The following is a 21,071-nucleotide window of genomic DNA, read 5'->3' as shown; positions in this document are numbered from 1 at the left end:
TTCTGTTTTCTTTTAGGATATGGACAATTATCTGAAATCTCTGAATAAACAGCTTGCTAATGACAAGAGGCTTGGTAAGTCAAACTAAATGGGCATGTACATTCATGGATTGGTTTGTATATAGAGCATTATTCCAATGGTTATTTTCAAGGTCAAATACAAAATATCAGTGTCACTAGAAGTGATATTCCCTGTGTGCAATATTTAACTCATGTTTTTTTTTTATATCACTTTGAGGTCAAGGTCAAAGTAGCTGCAATAATGTAGCCCTCCGGTTTTTTTCGGGGGGTGGGGGAGCTATCCCGAAAACGTCAGAATAGAAAAAAATCGGATAGGGCTACATTATTGCAGCTGAGGTCAAAGGAACAGACTTCCTTGTTTTGTTTGGAGTTTTAGGTCCCTGGGTCCCTTTGAGAATCTTGCACTCATGTAGAAATGTCATCTGCTGTAGCTTAAGTGCTATACAAATCTACTAGACCTATGCTGGTACTCAAACAAATAAGAAATAAATTTCATTTTCTAAAAATACATGATGACATGAACTGCAACGCTTTACATCAGTGTAATTCATGTAACGTGTTAGCGTAATTCATGTAACGTGTTAGTGTAATTCATGTAACGTGTTAGCGCTTCATGTAACGTGTTAGTGTAATTCATGTAACGTGTTAGTGCTTCATGTAACGTGTTGGTGTAATTCATGTAACGTGTTAGCGCTTCATGTAACGTGTTAGTGTAATTCATGTAACGTGTTAGCGCTTCATGTAACGTGTTAGTATAATTCATGTAACGTGTTAGTATAATTCATGTAACATGTTAGTGTAATTCATATAACGTGTTAGCGCTTCATGTAACGTGTTAGTGCTTCATGTAACGTGTTAGTGTAATTCATGTAACGTGTTAGTGTAATTCATGTAACGTGTTAGTGTAATTCATGTAACGTGTTAGTGCTTCATGTCACGTGTTAGTGTAATTCATGTAACATGTTAGTGTAATTCATGTAACGTGTTAGCGCTTCATGTAACGTGTTAGTGCTTCATGTAACGTGTTAGTGTAATTCATGTAACGTGTTAGTGCTTCATGTAACATGTTAGCGTAATTCATGTAACATGTTAGTGTAATTCATGAAACGTGTTAGTGTAATTCATGTAACGTGTTAGCGCTTCATGTAACGTGTTAGCGCTTCATGTAACGTGTTAGTGTAATTCATGTAACGTGTTAGTGTAATTCATGTAACATGTTAGTGTAATTCATGTAACATGTTAGTGTAATTCATGTAACGTGTTAGTGTAATTCATGTAACATGTTAGTGCTTCATGTAACGTGTTAGTGTAATTCATGAAACGTGTTAGTGTAATTCATGTAACATGTTAGTGCTTCATGTAACATGTTAGTGTAATTCATGTAACGTGTTAGCGCTTCATGTAACGTGTTAGCGCTTCGTGTAATGTGTTAGTGTAATTCATGTAACGTGTTACTGTAATTCATGTAATGTGTTAGTGTAATTCATGTAACGTGTTAGTGTAATTCATGTAACGTGTTAGCGCTTCATGTAATGTGTTAGTGTAATTCATGTAACGTGTTAGTGCTTCATGTAACGTGTTAGCGTAATTCATGTAACGTGTTAGTGTAATTCATGAAACGTGTTAGTGTAATTCATGTAACGTGTTAGCGCTTCATGTAACGTGTTAGTGTAATTCATGTAACGTGTTAGTGTAATTCATGTAACATGTTAGTGTAATTCATGTAACGTGTTAGTGTAATTCATGTAACATGTTAGTGCTTCATGTAACGTGTTAGTGTAATTCATGAAACGTGTTAGTGTAATTCATGTAACATGTTAGTGCTTCATGTAACATGTTAGTGTAATTCATGTAACGTGTTAGCGCTTCGTGTAACGTGTTAGCGCTTCGTGTAATGTGTTAGTGTAATTCATGTAACGTGTTACTGTAATTCATGTAATGTGTTAGTGTAATTCATGTAACGTGTTAGTGTAATTCATGTAACGTGTTAGCGCTTCATGTAACGTGTTAGTGTAATTCATGTAACGTGTTAGTGCTTCATGTAACGTGTTAGCGTAATTCATGTAACGTGTTAGTGTAATTCATGAAACGTGTTAGTGTAATTCATGTAACGTGTTAGTGTAATTCATGTAACGTGTTAGTGTAATTCATGTAACATGTTAGTGTAATTCATGTAACGTGTTAGTGTAATTCATGTAACATGTTAGTGCTTCATGTAACGTGTTAGTGTAATTCATGTAACATGTTAGTGCTTCATGTAACATGTTAGTGCTTCATGTAACGTGTTAGCGTAATTCATGTAACGTGTTAGCGCTTCGTGTAATGTGTTAGTGTAATTCATGTAACGTGTTAGTGTAATTCATGTAACGTGTTAGCGTAATTCATGTAACGTGTTAGCGTAATTCATGTAACGTGTTAGCGCTTCATGTAATGTGTTAGTGTAATTCATGAAACGTGTTAGTGTAATTCATGTAACATGTTAGTGTAATTCATGAAAAGTATGCTGGTGTGAAGCATGGCTATGAATTGAACCATAACCTACCAGTAAGAAAGGGAGCACTCTCCAGATGTGATATTTTGCTTAAAGATTTTGGATTCTAATTCTATTGTTTTTAAGATTAGAAAAGGTCATGGTCACTGGAGGGAAATTCTTTTGTCTACAAGATTTATCAAACTTTCATGAATTGTGTCCTTCATTAACATCTGGGTTTCTATTGGTTTTTAAGTTCAATTGTAATAGGCCAAGGTCACTTAAGTAATATTTTGAATCTCTTCCTGCATGACTTTAATTGAGTATATTTGGTAGTCATTTTCAATTACACATGATAGCAATGCTGTCTTGCTTTGATACCTTAATAATGGGTTTTGTTTCAAACGTGACTGTTTTTAGTACAGAGCGTTGTTTCTTATATGTAAAGAAAAAACTTCTTATTTATTAGAAATAGATTTAAAGTCTACAAGTTCATCTCTCAAATTTGACAATGGAAGACAAAAAGTCTATAAGTCTCATTTTTTGTCTGAAATCAATAATTTTGGTAATAAGGTTTGTAAGTCTTTAAAAATGCTGTCGGAACTTTCCATTCATTCTTCACAGGCTCAGACCCACTTCTATGCTTGCTGTTTGAGATTGATGTTCCATCTGAGGATTCCTCATCAAACGCCCTCCACAATGTTCCCGCGGTGTGGCGCTACCGGTCCCAGATAACCATGGATCACCTCTTACACACCGTACAGGTCCAGGGACAGACCCACCATGTCCTCCACATGTTCTTACAGGAGGTGAGCAATCTTACTAATTATCTACAATTCTATTACTATCTACATGTATTTGATATTCTACAATTTTATTACTATCTACATATATTTACATGAAAGCATGAAAATTGTGCAAATCATGATATCCTGGTGTATGGTAGGGCCACAATAGGGGATCAAAACTTTACATGCTGATATACAAGAAAAATCTTTAAAGGCCACAATAAGAAGTAAAAAAAAAATTCAGAGGAATAAAGAAGATTGATAAAAAATCTTTTGAAAATCACAACAGCTGAACAAAGACAGTGCCAAGGTGACTTGGGTGAACAATGTAGCCCATGGGCCTCTTGTTGAATTTTCCTAGAATCTTTACTGTTGAACATGATTTTTTTTGTCCATTTATGAAAGGAGCACCAGCTGAGGGCAATTCGTCTGGTACCAAACATTCTGAAGCTTCAGAGAATGCTGATTCAGCGATTCCAGAGAAAACTGGACAGAGCCGAGGCTACTGCAGTAACAATCGAGGACATGATACAGGGATACGGAAACGGTAATTAATGATACAGGAATACGAAAACGGTAATGAATGGTAATTAATGTAATATGAATACAAAAATGGTAATTGATGAATTATGAGGATATGATGCAGCCTGGGATACGAAAATGGTAATTAATGTAATATGAATACGAATATGGTAATTGATGCCTATGAAATATGAATACGAAATACTAGGCTATGAAATGTGGGAATCTGAAAATGCTAATTAATCAAATACAGAGATATGAAAGCTGTGATTAATCAAATACGATGATATGAAAATAGTAATTAGGGATATGAAAACAAATCATACAGGGTTACAAAAATGTTAATGAGTGTGGGATTTCCTGCAATACCAAGATAAAATATTGAGTCAGGAGAATGATTTTGTGTATAGAAGTCTACACACACATCTTTAGGAGAGTGATTCTCACTGTATAGAAGTCTGCACACACATCTTTAGGAGAATGATTCTGTGTATAGAAGTCTACACACACATCTTTAGGAGAATGATTCTCACCGTGCAGAAGTCTTCTCTGAACACACATCTTTACACGGCTAAAATATTAATTTTTTCATTGATACATATGAAAAGGTCAAGATATCATTACAATTTCTTTCCATTATTACAAACTGGAATAAGAAATAAAATTTTGTTTAAATCATTGAACATCAAACCTAATCTACAGATAACCGATGGGATATTGGATAGAAAGTTCTAGTAGACTATTTTTATGTTATAAATTATATAGTCATGTTATAAACAGAGACCCGGGCCGGGCACATCTCTAATCACTTTTGACTCGGTCTTGCACTGTATCTTTATACAGAGATGGCCACGCAGGTATTGTTTTGAAAGCTTTTTTTGGTCAATACAAAGTTATCTATCTGAAAAGTACAATATTCACTGAGCCCAGAAATGATTGTAATATGTAATGTGTTTGAGATGAATACTTTCTGTTTGTCTATAGAGGGTAAATCTGAGGAGATGAGAAGTTTAGTGGCGGACTTTTCGGAGGCCTGGCAGTGTGTGCGACAACAGCTCCTGACATTCAGTATGTTGCACACATTATACTCACCAGCATATAATGCTGTTTCCATACACTTGATGAAAAAATATATAAAACTTTTGATTGCGACTACAATTGCTAGCAATCAGCCCTAACTAATTTTCTATCTGATTTGAGTTCTTTGTTGTTTTAATTTTCAACTCAAATTTGTTGGTTTTGACTTAACCAGTATACATACGATGCATGCCAGTATCTATTCTCACAGCTTTATCTGTTAATTTGTTGGATCTGGTCAAACAAAATGACCATATCAGAATTTTGCATTGATTAAGTTATGAAATTGTAATATCCTTGCAGCCATTCCCACTCTGGAAGGCTTGACTAAGGTCCCCAAGGAGTACTGTCAGAAGCCCATCACGGAGGACCACCCTGTGTCCGTACTACTGCCCACCTTCAGGGATGCTGGACTCTGTTCATACGGTCTCCTGTACTACCTACTGAAGAAACAAAACAACTTCCTACAGGAGTACTGCAAAAAGAAAAAAGCACAGTCAGTTTTGTTGTTAGTTTACTTGACCAACCATCTGTCTATAGATCTTTTCTTCTCTAGAAACAGTTGGCCAGTGTCAACTCAATGTAGTGCAAGTATCTGTTGATACAGAGAAAGAAATTTGTTTAGTTGGAGGTCCATACTGAGATAATAAGGAAGAACCAGTCACACTAATACATTAATTATATCATGTTAGAGCTTCCTGTTGGATGCCAAAGTTTATGTGAAAAATTATGATACTTTTTTAATTCTGATATTTACATTAGACCTTGGTTTGACAGATATACCCAGCTGCCCAAGGTACATGTGACTGATGTGACCACTGCCCACCTGATCAGCTATCACCCTGACAGAGACATCCTCCCAATGGTCATGGCAAACTGTCATTACACCTTCGAAGTCGGCAAGGGAACCAAAATAGACTACAGCTTTGGCGACCTAGAGCGCCAGCTGATGGACCGATTCCTGTTTTCCAAGTCAGTGATAGAAATGCCTGTATACGAGGTATGTATTAACACAAGTCCATTATAGAGATATACGAGGTGTGTATTGACACAAGTCAGTGATAGAGATATACGAGGTGTGTATTGACACAAGTCAGTGATAGAGATATACGAGGTGTGTATTGACACAAGTCAGTGATAGAGATATATGAGGTATGTATTGACACAAGTCAGTGATAGAGATATACGAGGTGTGTATTGACTCAAGTCAGTGATAGAGATATACGAGGTGTGTATTGACACAAGTCAGTGATAGAGATATACGAGGTCTGTATTGATTGACACAAGTCAGTGATAAAGATATACGAGGTGTGAATTAACACAAGTCAGTGATAGAGATATATGAGGTGTGTGTTGACACAAGTCCGTGATAGAGATATACGAGGTGTGTATTGACACATGTCAGTGATAGAGATATACGAGGTGTGAATTGACACAAGTCAGTGATAGAGATATACGAGGTGTGTATTGACACATGTCAGTGATAGAGATATACGAGGTGTGAATTGACACAAGTCAGTGATAGAGATATACGAGGTGTGTATTGACACATGTCAGTGATAGAGATATACGAAGTGTGTATTGACACAATAGGAAGGGAGAAAATGCAACTGACCAGACCGGGATTCGAACCAGGGCCCTCTGAATCTCTAGTCGGGTGCTCTACCAACTGAGCTAACTGGCCACCGGTGATCGAACCCAGCTGACCGCTACATTCCGCCCTCCTTAAATGTCTTCACACCTGAAGACATCAACCCAGGATCTTTATCCCCTGGCAGGCATTTTCACCTGTAAGTTCCAGGGGGTGATCTACGGTACCAAATGTAACAGGAAGGGAGAAAATGCAACTGACCAGACCAGGATTCGAACCTGGGCCCCCTGAATCTCTAGTCAGGTGCTCTACCAACTGAGCTAACTGGCCACCGGTAATTGAACCCGGCTGACCGCTACAATTGACACAAGTCAGTGATAGAGATATATGAGGTGTGTATTGACACAAGTCGGTGATAGAGATATATGAGGTGTGTATTGACACAAGTCGGTGATAGAGATATATGAGGTGTGTATTGACACAAGTCGGTGATAGAGATATATGAGGTGTGTATTGACACAAGTCCATGATAGAGATATATATGAGGTGTGTATTGACACAAGTCGGTGATAGAGATATACAAGGTGTGAATTGACACAAGTCAGTGATAGAGATATATGAGGTGTGTATTGACACAAGTCCGTGATAGAGATATACGAGGTATGTATTGACACAAGTCGGTGATAGAGATATACGAGGTGTGTATTGACACAAGTCCGTGATAGAGATATACGAGGTATGTATTGACACAAGTCAGTGATAGAGATATACGAGGTGTGTATTGACACAAGTCCGTGATAGAGATATACGAGGTGTGTATTGACACAAGTCCGTGATAGAGATATACGAGGTATGTATTGACACAAGTCAGTGATAGAGATATATGAGGTGTGTATTGACTCAAGTCAGTAATAGAGATATACGAGGTGTGTATTGATTGACACAAGTCCATGATAGAGATATATATGAGGTGTGTATTGACACAAGTCGGTGATAGAGATATATGAGGTGTGTATTGACACAAGTCAGTCATAGAGATATATGAGGTGTGTATTGATTGACACAAGTCAGTGATAGAGATATATGAGGTGTGTATTGACACAAGTCAGTGATAGAGATATATGAGGTGTGTATTGACACAAGTCCGTGATAGAGATATACGAGGTGTGTATTGACACAAGTCCGTGATAGAGATATATGAGGTGTGTATTGACACAAGTCGGTGATAGAGATATATGAGGTGTGTATTGACACAAGTCCGTGATAGAGATATACGAGGTGTGTATTGACACAAGTCCGTGATAGAGATATATGAGGTGTGTATTGACACAAGTCAGTGATAGAGATATACGAGGTGTGTATTGACACAAGTCCGTGATAGAGATATACGAGGTGTGTATTGACACAAGTCCGTGATAGAGATATATGAGGTGTGTATTGACACAAGTCCGTGATAGAGATATACGAGGTGTGTATTGACACAAGTCCGTGATAGAGATATATGAGGTGTGTATTGACACAAGTCAGTGATAGAGATATACGAGGTGTGTATTGACACAAGTCAGTGAAAGAGATATATGTAAGACTCCAAAGTGCGATGGTCACACCAAACCCCGATGGTCTGCGCCAAACCCCGATGGTGTGACACGCCAAAGTGCGATGGTCCACACTCATGCGCCAAAGTGCGATGGTGTGACACGCCGAAATCCATTGGTTTGTAAACAACAGAGTGTTTTGGTACAGACTGTACCAACCGTGTGTTGTTTCACTAAGATATCAGTGCAAAATCCATGCATAAGAAATAAGAGGTTCAACTTATTTCATTACCATGTAGTTGTCGTGTTATTAAACACAAAATTTTCCAACGCGAAATCGTATTGAATGTTTTGCATTATAGCATATCCCCTGGATTTTATTACGTGTACGTCACAAGTAATAAATGATCATGAATTAAAGAATGTTTGGGTGAAGTACCGGTAGGTAATTCGACAACAAATGTACATTTGTACTTTGACTTTCTCACTATCTTCAACCATGTATACCTTGCCGTTGCTGTCGTCCGTGTTGCATTTCTCCGGTTTCATTTTGAAAGAAGTTAAGAATGACGTCACAATGACGTGACGTCACAAACGTTACTGAACTCCACCATCGGACTTTAGCGTCCATAACGTTAACAAACCATCACACTTTGACGCAGACCATCGCACTTTGGCGTGACCATCGCACTTTGGAGCGACCATCGCACTTTAGAGTCTGTATTGACACAAGTCAGTGATAGAGATGTCTGTATATGAGGTGTGTATTGACACATTAGAGTGTATTAGAAAGGGGAAAGGTCAAATAAAATTATTTGTGACTAGTCCTAGTTGCATTGTAATGAAGCTGACACATAATGAAGGGCACACGTTTAGGTTATTGGGGATTTTTATGCTTTGAAATGGTGTGATTGTGATTGTGATGATTTGTCCACCACTTTACTTTTAAACTACACAAGATACAGACCTCATAATTGGTAAACTGAAAGTTGAAAATTAAGTCCAAATAAAGGAAATGGGCCAAGATCATAGAAATTACTTCAAAATGGGAAAATTTCAACTGAAATCTTTCAGAAAGAAGATTGCTTTTTTTTTCAAACTTGCAAAACTATGAATTATGTTTACAACCAATTTTGTGTCATTTCTTGTATCATATCTATGATGTTAGAACTAAACATTTTTTCATAGTTTTGAGGAGAAACATTATTTAAAGAACCAGAGCCACGAATAGCCAAAAATGGCCCATAGTCAGAACATGATATTATTCTTGGGGACAGAAGCCAAGAATATTTATTTTTCAAATATGTTATCCTTTTTCCGATATCTTTTCAATTTTTTTAGTTATTGACGTTCAAAGTACCCATTGTTTTGGCCAGATTGTTATTGACGTCGCAATTTTGCAACGTAACATATCACAATTTTACAACGTTTCATGTACTTTTACGTGAAAGTTCTCTAGGTATAAAAGTGAAACAAAGACACTATTCAGTGCAATTTAATTATAATATTGTAAATATTTAAATCTGTCTATGTTAATTCTATATTAAAACACAAACCTATATAGTATACTTGTACATCTCTTTCTCCTCTCTCTGTTTGTCTCCTTCCCTCTCTTTATATTTTTGAAGTTTTATTTATATGCAACCATTCAACAGTTTTAAAGTAATATTAATTCAGTACCTCTTTACATTGCTTTGTTATTTAAGTATGACATGAAGATAAACCCAATCCCAATATTTTAACTGTATAACCATTTATTGCACATACCGAAAGTTTTCGGGAGGGGGGCATCTTAAAATGTACACGAAAACACGGTGGATCCAACCGTTAACTTACGAATAAGATCTATTGACCTAATATGTAAGTGTAACAGGGTTTCTGTCGAATTAAACAACAAAGTCCTGTATGGGTTCTTAGATGTCGATCACCTCTATTTTATTGCCAGAATCTAAGCTTTAGATATATATGTATGTATGACACTCTGAAACATATCAAACAAATAATTATATTTACAATCATGTACATCAAAGTATTACTTATTTACACAAATTACTTCTTTAAAATATGTTACCATGATATTATAAAAGCCTAAACACTGATACTATATTTATGATATTTCTATAATGACTATACAGACATTATTCATTATAATCATAGAATATATCATGAACACCATCATACCATTCTATGGGAATAAGTGATGTCCATGGAGATTGACTAAATTATGAAGTTTACATAAATAAACTTGCATCATAAAAATATCAAGCATGTATTTAAAAATATACCAAATCTGTGAAACACATAAATTTAACTTATTTCAAGCTAACTGATTTATGCCTCACAAAATATCATTCTCACTGTGCAAGTGCTATGGAATTAAATCTACCAAATTATTAAGTTTACTGCAAATTAGAAATAATATTAAAGTTAGAAAATAAGCTTACCTTGTTAAAGAAATGATCAGTCAACAGTCAAATATCTGTCATATATTTTCACCAACTTCTCTATAAACCAACGAGACAAAGAATGACTGAACACCACCAAGAACTTTTGGAGGGAAAAAGAACTGACCAATAAAACACCAGCTAACAACACTAAAACCAATAGGAACTTTGAACACTTTCAAACCTATATTTACAAAAGTTTAATTATAATGACCTAAGGCAAAATTCAATAAATCAGAACAGGTACTGCCTGTTCTACTTGGATGAGCATGAAACACATCTCAATGTAGTAGTTATTCAGATGTTTAATTTGAAATCTATATACAAATTTGTGTAGATTTATTAATTTAAATCAATTAATAAACACTATTACATATGTGCGTTTCAATATTACATGTAGTTTATGTTGCATATTGATCACTTCTTTTAACAATCTTTTATAAGTTTGCGGATTTTTATTTTTATTATTTGTTGGGGGGGGGGGGGGGGGGTGTGTGTTATTATTATCCCGCATGTACATGTAAACATGCCGAAAACAGTAATAGCCAGGCTTTGGACAGCGGCGTTATTTCAGACACACGTTACTACATGTACAACTTTGGACAGTGAGGAAACATTTTAATCCTATATGTTTCACACTTTTATTTTGTGTTTTGCTATATAGGGAGTTATGTTTATGATGTTGGGGGGGGGGGGGGGGGAATAGCGAAACTGTTACATAAGTAGCCGTACATATACAGAATAACACATGAACATTTAGTTTAGCCATATGGAGATAATTTATTTTGCATTAGGCTAAGAAATTGTATTATCATTAACTCCATAACATCTATGAAACGAATTCATTAATTAAAAAATCTTATTCTGATACTGCTACATATAATAGAACCAAACTGCCTCCTTGCATATATTTCGTTAGTGTGCAAACAAAATTAAGCGGATGTTATTTTCACATAAATAGAAACAAGAATTTTATCAATCAAGGCGTTAACTCCATGGTGAATTAACACATCTGTAGTTTGGCACCCACCATAAAATTTGCTTATTTTAACACTTTCACATTTCTTCCTGTCATTAGTGTTTAGTTCTTATCTTACAATGTATGAGGGAAACCTTTTTCCGTTATCAGACACTTCCTCCATGTTACAAACACTCAAACTAAATTAAGTAGGACAGTGTGGTTTAATAATGTGCTCAGTTCTTCCTTCTATAATGCTTAGTAATACTTTACTTAATTATGTAGGATAATATATTTAAAAAATAAATACATCAACTTTTACTTCAGGAACGAGTGTCATTCATATGTTCACCTCTATTTTAATCAGTATTAACGATATCTTCTTTTTTCCATTTGTCTTTTTTATTTTGTTATAAGATTTGTGGTTTTGAATATTTGCTGTTGAGACTGAATTTTCAATGATAAATATAATTGAAACAATTAAATATACACTATTTTCGTTAACATTCTTTTCACATTTTTTTTTTTCATTTTCGAATTATTCATAATTATTATCCCTTTTTATTAACTGCCTTGTATTTTTGCTAATAAGATCAAATGTAATTGTGTTTCTCAATGAATTTCATTTAAAAGCAAAACAAGTTCCATATTGCTAGATATATTTTTCGTATTCATATTTGTGTGTATTTCTATATATTGATTTCTGACGGATGAAATATAAAATGGACCGGAATAGCTGTGTGTCGAAATATAACGGTACCCGATGACGTATGTCCAAATCGGTAGCCTAGGTCACACAAGCCGTTTGACTTCCCACTCAAACGCCTTGGAGCGTTCTATTTAAAAATATTACACCCCAAGGGGGCACTTTCAAAAAACGGAATGGCGACACCGAAGAAAACAAAGACCACAGCTGTTGTTCCAAATGTCAGTATATGTGTTGCTTGTTCTAAATAAAGCAAACGTTGTGTTTTTGCAAGTTCAAAACTTGGTCCTTCATTAGAGAAACCAGTGACGATATGACCAGAATTATGCTGAATTCACAAGAACTAGTATTACTATGCAGGTCTTCTTCAAACATTAATTGTGGTAGAATCGTATACAATAGTGATTTCCCATAGCCTGTTGGTAATACTGCCAACACGTCTGACCTATTTGCTAATTTAAGTAAACACTCTATCTGTAAAGGTTTCAGCGAGAATTTGATTTTTAAATCTGATAAAACTTTGTTTATCTTCTGTTCGACTGCGTCCGTCATCGTTATGCATCAACCAATCAGCTGCTTTATCGGAATTCGGATAAGCCTCGTTATGGAGTGTAAATGTTTATCGTAGAATGCTCCTAGACGTTTGTCTCGTAGAACACTGCATTGACAAACGTGTAGGTGACCTAGACTACCAAATCGGTTGACACGTAAACAACCGAACAAATGTTGTAAATAGCTCAGAGACTTGTAGCCTACAGTCTATCCTTTGTATTGTTATGTTGACGCCTAATTTTTGTCTGGTACGCATATATTGTATTATAACTTTAGAAATCATTAAACAATACGGGATAGGCCAATATATCATCGCATCTAAGTAGCCTATAGAGTTAGGCACCCCTCGGCTCTCCAAGTCTTTTTATGTACTGCGACAGCGATTTCAGCATGCTTACCAGTGCCAAGAAAACTGAATGCACGGAGATGAAACATGTGAAGCCAGATATTTATAAAATTCAACGGCCTTCAGATAATTAAAATATATATAGTGTGATAACGTATAAAGAAAATGTGGTAGTAAAGGCGCGGCGCAGACGATGGGTGGATCTCGATTGTATCTGGAGTGGATTGGAGGACTCTGCTTCGTAATTGTATGATCAAATAACTAAAACTGTTAACTAGTGCAAGGTTTTTGTAACTATCCCTAACATGGTTACATATATATTCAAGTTCATAAATTGAGCATATAATCTATTTGAAATTTTGGGGGTAAAATCGATTGATGTACGTAGCCTGATTCCGACGATGGCGCGGATCCGGTTTTATTTCAATAATATTGTTTGAAATAATCATATTTTATTAACTTAGAATAATTACTGGTTTTGTAAAAAGACAATACAACAATCCCCAACTATAATATTTAAATATTACGATTTGTATTAAACCAATAGTTTGGAAAAGTATTCGGATTTCGTGCATGGAATGTGAAATTCCGGTTATAATTTGCAGAACATAAAAAGTAAAAATTCACTTATCCTCCAGGCCTCAATCCAAAAAAACTCTTAACTTCTATGCAGTATGTAATATCCTAATTTACAATTCATTAATATTTATTGGATCGAGGCCTGGGGGTTATACAAATTTTTGGTGCATATTGTTGGATATTATCAACTTTTACAAAAATAACACAACTGTTATGGGTTCTGCATGTAATAATTTCTATATGCGTGAATTTTCGCGGAAAAAACAGACTGGATTTATAAAGAAGAAGGTCTAAGCTATTCCATATCATGATGGAATTTTGGAATGAAGATACTTTATTTTACTCAAAATTACAGGGCCATATTTGGGTATTCGTGGCTCTTGTTCTCTAAATAGTGTTTGTTTATTTCAAATAGTTAACTGAGTAATTTCATGAACAAGAATGATATGTAAAAGCAATATGAAACTTATTCATGATGTTGCTTTGTATTTGCAAAAGGAAATATACAAAAGCTATATTTTTTCCATCATCTTTTTTTTATTCTGGCAAAATGATGACATCATATGTTAGAATTACTGACAATTTCCTTAAAAATGACACTCATAATAAAGTTGTATATACCCCGGTACACTCTTTTTCCAAATACAGAAAACGTTCCAAATTTTGAAAGTCGATCATTTTAACTTGGGGACCAGATTATGCGAAACTTTATAGTTACTGTGTGTGGTGTTTTTCCACAGGAGGAGATGACTGTGATTGTATTCTACACGTTAATCTTGTTTTGCAAATAATTTGAATGGAAGATCATACAATTCTGACATTGAGTAAATGTCATTTTGATGTATTTGTGGTAATCTTCAACTTTCAAATTGACTTTCAGTTTGAAATGATGACCTACAGATCAGAGACAACGAATGCTGTTGTGTTCATGGACCTCAGGCAGAAAATCAAACAGGTTCACATTTATAGAAACAATATAAATAGAAAATAAGAACATTCATTTATGAAGTATTATTTATTTGAAAAAACCAGATAATTGGAAAATTCTATATGTGATTTTGACTGCTATTTGCCTTTATTCCTAGGAACCTTTGACCCTTGCTGTAGCCAATCAGATCAGTGAAGAGATCCGGGCTTACCCTGACCTGTGTGAGACCCTGGACAAGCTGGACATCACCATAAGTTTCCTTAAATCTGTTGGGGGTGAAGGCAACATGTCCCTGGAGAAGTTCATGACCCAGACACTCAAAATGGAGAACCCCTTCCCCAGCCAAAAGGTTGGTTTATTTTGTTTCAAATGCAATAATATTTCTGAAATTTCAATCTTAGTACAGTAAAACTCTGATATAGCGAATTTCTGGGGACCCTCTATAAAAATTCGCTATAAGCGTAATTCGCTATATGTTTATAGCGAATTCATAATTCAAATATAACGAATTCGTTATAAAACTGATTTGTTCTACATGTATACCAGTTATATAAGAAAGCAGCAATCGATATACTTGCGTTTGTATTGTCTTTAAGTGAAATGAAGCCTATATATTTTCGAGAAGAAATATTTTTATACAAGAAATATACAAATTGATTTATATATGAAAATTTATCTTAATGGATTATTAAGTCATGCAAGAACATGTCGAGAGAGAAATGTCAACAAAATTTTCCGCAATACATACATGTAAAGTCTATTGCAATTGTCATTTACTTGTTGCTTTACACAAATAAAGGAGTGTACAATAAAATAAATGCAATCAAACTTCAAATTTAATTAACGAGAATAGTAAACAATACCGACAATATATTTCCTAAACGTATGTGTAAGTATTGTTTTGCATTAACAACCTTCTTTGAAAAAATACAAACAGAAATTTTGTAATAAGTGTGGATCCTTTATTTCAATGGAAAACGATTGTTAAAAATCACAAAGAGTATAAAATGAAAAAAATAAATTCGTTATAAAAGGTGATTTTTACGTTCATTTTTAATTCAAGGGGAATTGGAATTTGCTGCGTTATATCCGTAAATTCGCTATATCCGTGTTCGTTATAGACGCAGATTTTTATATAGAATATATTAAGAATTTGCCGGGGAAATTGTTTTCACTTCGCTATAGCCGTAATTTCGCTATATCCGTGTTCGCTATATTCGAGTTTTACTTTATATTTAAAACTTTTTAGAATATAGAATAATTTATATAAGGTATTTGCAACTGGGCTAAAGAACAAATTTTGTGTGAATTTTTTGTAGTTGACATGACTACTAAATGTTGGTGCTGTAAATTTTCATGGCAGAATTTTAATTTATTCAAGGCAAGATCTTCCTGTGTGTGTAAGCATGCCCAGTCACTGTGGATCACATTGGCAATGGAGAAAACCAAAAGACAGGCATCACATAAAGAGGTATTCAAATCCTAGTCAGAATGATGCTTCATTCAATGTGCTGAAAATTTTCATGCTAATGCAGGTTCATATTTAAAAAGAAAAGCAACTATTCGTAGATTTTGTCTTTTGGTTATATGGAATATTCTTCCTCCCAGGATGCATTTGAGGGTTTGGCCGGTGAATATAGGGAGGAGTTGGTTCCTAACCAGCGAGAACTAATTCCATCGTTCTGTGAGGAGATTCCTCTGGAGAGACTCGGCCTCCTGCTGGAGATGTTGTTTGAGTGCATCATGTTGACGATCACGGTACCCAGAGGAACAGATGATGATGATGTAGACATGACCAAAGTAGGGTAAGAATTGATTTTATAGAGTTGCAGGTGAACAAAAGAACTGTCGAACGAGTCAATTTTTGGTTTGAAAACTCAAAAGCTGTTGTAGAAAGAAGTGTCATGCATAGTGGAAAAGCTACTGTGTCTTGGTCATCCAACTACAGTCAATAATTTTGGGCTGTGTGTTGGCCAGATTTTTCCCATATAATATTTATACTAGCAATATACAATATTTTCAACTGAAAAGATTCAAATAAGGAACATTTAGCTTTGCATAATTTCATGATCCCCGGGGTAGAGGTTCTGGCTCCAGGGCAGGGCTAAATAGTGTTTTATGTGTAAACATTTAAATTACATGTTCTTTAATGCTTTTGATATGGAATTGAAACTAGATAGATACGTAGGAGGAGCAGGTAGCTATTTACAAAAATTGTAAATTTCATACCATCATAGTGATTGTCTTTATCATTTTAAAGACTTCTGAAGTTTGCTGATACGGTATAAAAACTAAATTCATATTTAGGAAAAGCAGATAGGAATATACCAAAATTGTGAAATTTGCAACCCCAGGATTCTGATTTTGCAGAGAGTACAAAATAGCCATATAGTGTTGATATAACATATATATTATGTGAAGTCTTTGATCAGTATGGGCACTTTTGGGGGCATTTGTGTTTTAAGAATACATCTTGTTTTATACTCTTCTGCATGTTAGAATTTAGCTTAGATATGCAGAACAGGAAATTTTAAATTACTATAGATTCCATAGCCCCTGGGGCTAGTGATACTTTTAACTAATATTCAGGTGAACAATAAGGCCTTTGAGCCTCTTGTTGACCTTCCAAATAACATGTGCAACTCGTGATCATCACTAAATATAGGAATACATAGGGTTACACCACACTCCCTAGATCTATAATGCAAAATATATATAAAACATCTTTGGGACAAGAACAACATAAATTGTAAATTTCAGGGCTTTTACACCCTTGTGGCCTTAGGGGCAGGGCAAAAACTGCCATAGTCATGTTGAGCAGGCACTGACCACTACCAAAATTGTAAATTTCATGATCCCTGGGGTAGAGGTTCTGACTTCAGGGTGGGGCCAAACTTGGTATATAGTGTATATGTGTAAAACATTTAAGTATTTAATTGTCAGTAATATCTTTTTTAATGCTGTTGATACTGAATTGAAACTAAATAGATATTTAGAAGGGGTAAACTTGCAGTTCTTTATCAAAATGTAGATTTCTCGATCCCAGGGGTAGGGGTTTCGGTTTCAGGGTGGGACCAAAATTATTATAGTGATTATTGTCTTTATCATTTGAAAGACTTCTTTGTTTATGGTGATATGGTATAAAAACTAAATACATATTTAGGAAAAACAGAAAAGGATCTACAAAAATTGTGAATTTCGCAACTCCCTTTGATTCTAAGACTGGTCCAAATAGTCATATTGTGTTAATGTTCCATATATTATGTAAAGTCTTTCATCAGTATAGGCACTTTCAGGGGTATTTAAGTTTTAAGGACACCGACATCTTAAAATTAAGATTTAGCTTGGATATGCAGAACAGGAAATTTTTTGTAGATTTCATTGCCCTTAATTGGGACCAGTGATATTTTCAACTAATACTCAGGTGACTGATGATAAGGCCTGTGGGACTAGTGATACTTTTAACTAATACTCAGGTGACCGATAATGCCCGTGGGACTAGTGATACTTTTAACTAATACTCAGGTGACTATAATAAGACCTGTGGGACTAGTGGGACTTTTAACTAATACCCGGGTGACTGATAAGGCCTGTGGGCCTATTATTAAAGAAATTCTTAAGAAAAGTAGGACCATGATTAATCATATTGATATAGAAGCATTTTCAGATAGCGTAGATTGAAGTTTGTAAAATCATGGCCCTCCTGGGAGGGTGGAGGAGAGGTAACGATAGGGCCTCAATAGGGATCAACGTTTTACATAAGACTCTATGGAAGAAAATCTTATTCTCATTAGCAGCAGGGCTATGATGGTTATAGTCATATTAATATGCAAGCATTCTAAGGTAGTGCAGATTCAAGTTCATTCAAATCAATTCCCAGGGGGTATTTTTGGGCCATATTACATGGAAATATATTGCGAGAAAATTTTAAAATCTTCTCAAGAACAACAGGACCATGATTAGGATGCATTCTAGTGCAGTTTCATGTTTGTTTGTATCATGGTCCATGATTTGTCCACAATAGGAAATCAATTTTACATGCGAATATACATGTACATTAAAAACAAATATGACCAATGCATGACTAGTGATATTGATATGCAAGCATTCCGATATAGTGCAGATTCACATTTGATTAAATTATGGCACTGGGGCTAGAATAGGGATTCAAAGTTTTACTTGAGAATATGTAGGGATCGAATCTTTAAAATTCTGTTCAAGAGTAGCAGGGCCACACTATATCATATTAATATGCAAACATTCCCAAATTGTGTTGATTCAAGGTTTTTTTTCAAACTCGGGGGATGGGGTGGGGTTACAATCATCCAGGATACGTGAGTATACATGTATATACATGTATTGTGAAATATACTGTCTTTTTAAAAAATTTCTTCTCCAGAACAGAAAGGTCATGTTAGTAGCGTTGATAGTGGAGCATCCTATATTGTGTGAATCCAAATCTGGATAAGTCATGACCCCATGGGGTTTGGGTGTGGTCATAATATGGGGTTAAAATGTTTTGTGGGAATAATGAAGGTAAAAAGAAATTTTTTAAAATTCAATTGACCACTAGCACGGCCAAGGTGACTCATGTGAGCGTTGTGACTCGTGTGAGCGTTGTGACTCGTGTGAGCGTTGTGACTCGTGTGAGCGTTGTGACTCATGTGAGCGTTGTGACTCATGTGAGCGTTGTGACTCATGGGCCTCTTGTTACGATATACTGGTCTCTAAGATCACCTGTTGAATTAGGGAACATGTCGGTACGGAACAAAGTTATTTTTCAGTGAATAGAGAGAATTGTCATCACATGATTTATTTTGTTTTGCAGATTACGAGACACCCTGATTGGATACATTACAGCTCGTCATTATGACCTTGACCTAAATTACCCAGGATGGATGTCTGAACTTGTGGAAAAAATTCCTAATGAAGGTGAAAACTTTACCAAAATTTTAAACAGCCAAGCTGTCGATGTATGGCTGTGTTTGTATGCCATCTACACCCAGAAACTAAGTGAACGAAGATAATTATATTGTCATCTACACCCGGAAACAAAGTGAACAAAGATAATTACATTGTATGTCATCAGACAGAAGTGATAGTGGACAAAGATAATTACATTGTCATCTACACCCAGAAACAAAGTGAATGAAGATAATAATGTTGTTGGACAGAATGAAGATATCCGAGTATGCAAACAGAAGAGAAAGTGACAGAACATAATTTTAGATTTGTTAATACAGGTACCATGTAATTGTAAAACTTGAGAATGTAAAACGTGCTTATCAGTAATTCAAAATCTTCGTGAAATAGGTGCAAATAATTAATTTTATAAACCGCTGATGGGTAGAAGCAATTGGGGACCAAACTTAGTTTTTTAACATTACAATTGTGCCAATATTTGTCATTTGACTAGGTTTTTTTCTTCTTCCATATTTCTCATCAGGTTTATTTCCTTTTATATATGCCATTATGCTGAAAATATTTTTTTTTTCCTTTTCATATGACCATCTTGACTGGTCACATAATAGTGTCTTTTCCGTTGACATTTTTTACATGGTTTTTCTGTATTCTTGTGCATATTCATGTATCGTTTTCTGCTTTGCAGTCTGTTGAAATTGTTTTCATACTACATGATGTTATTAGTATATACATAGCCATGCTGTTGATAATCTGATTAGATGAAGAATCAAAGGATTTTGTTTGTAATATTTTAAAAAGGGCTAAATTAGGTCCTTTTGTATAGATCTTTGTTGCTGTTCAATAGATCATATTTCAATGTATGAGAAATGTCTCTGTATTAAAGTTCAAGTACAAGTCCGTAAGAATCGGGCAAAGGCATAATCATCATGATGCATAAGAAAAAAAGTCAGCCAGATCAGCACCAGTTTCTCTTATTATAGCATGAATTATATTGAATGTATACACTCACATTTTTACAGGCATATATTCAAACAATAAAAAGATACTGACTGATTATAGTGCCTATGAAAAATTAACTAATTTAAAACATCTCTTTCTGGAATGGTATTCAATCAACATGATGTAAACTAAAGAGATGGGGCATTCCAATTTAATTCACTACTGGTGGTAATAAATTTCATTCTTTCAAATTCCTGCTGGTGTAAACAATGTACAAATGGCAGACTGAATGTAATCTTGTCTGCATGTGCCTTATGCTTTATATTTGGTAATTATTGGCATGCATTATTTGCTCTCTTAAAACATATTTATATTAAACATGGTCGTTATGAACAATGCACCATAACTTTTTTTGTCTTTTGATGTTGAATACAGTGTGTATGTAGTTGCAAAGCAATTGTGTGCAATAAAATTGTTTTTCAAATTTGGATTTCACAAGTGTTCTTTGAGTCTGCTGTCAGTAAGGTTGGGTCTGTTCGGTTATACAGATGTTGACCACCCACTAGTCCAGAAGTTCTCTAATCTAAAAACTTGAATTTACCTGAAAATGAGGTTACAATGGGCCTAAATCTCTGTACAATGACCCAAATGTCATGGTTCATTGAACCAACAGTTCAACAATAAAGGGGGACA

General features: G+C 35.0%; 1 protein-coding gene across 5 annotated transcripts in view; it reads left to right on the top strand.

Annotated features, from left to right (window-relative positions):
- LOC125675154 (E3 ubiquitin-protein ligase rnf213-alpha-like) overlaps positions 1–20,868 on the top strand; it is a 140,527-nt gene extending 119,659 nt beyond the window's left edge. For 4 of the 5 annotated variants that reach the window (XM_056158179.1, XM_056158177.1, XM_056158176.1 and 1 more), the window contains exons 75-85: positions 17–74; positions 3,115–3,299; positions 3,684–3,825; positions 4,785–4,868; positions 5,181–5,373; positions 5,655–5,877; positions 14,469–14,543; positions 14,674–14,865; positions 15,898–15,987; positions 16,125–16,321; positions 19,345–20,868. In XM_056158179.1, coding sequence (XP_056014154.1) covers positions 17–74; positions 3,115–3,299; positions 3,684–3,825; positions 4,785–4,868; positions 5,181–5,373; positions 5,655–5,877; positions 14,469–14,543; positions 14,674–14,865; positions 15,898–15,987; positions 16,125–16,321; positions 19,345–19,543 — 1,638 coding nt within the window. In that variant the 3' untranslated portion in view covers positions 19,544–20,868. Of the gene's footprint in view, positions 1–16; positions 75–3,114; positions 3,300–3,683; positions 3,826–4,580; positions 4,658–4,784; positions 4,869–5,180; positions 5,374–5,654; positions 5,878–14,468; positions 14,544–14,673; positions 14,866–15,897; positions 15,988–16,124; positions 16,322–19,344 lie in introns of those variants that run through there. The other variant, XR_008800997.1, reaches the window with a different exon arrangement.
- The last annotated feature ends 203 nt before the right edge of the window (positions 20,869–21,071 follow it).

This window comes from Ostrea edulis, chromosome 3, assembly GCF_947568905.1.
Source record: "Ostrea edulis chromosome 3, xbOstEdul1.1, whole genome shotgun sequence".
Lineage (NCBI taxonomy): Eukaryota > Metazoa > Mollusca > Bivalvia > Ostreida > Ostreidae > Ostrea > Ostrea edulis.
The sequence above is the reverse complement of the archived record's forward strand: the minus strand, read 5'-3'. Positions and strand labels throughout refer to the sequence as shown.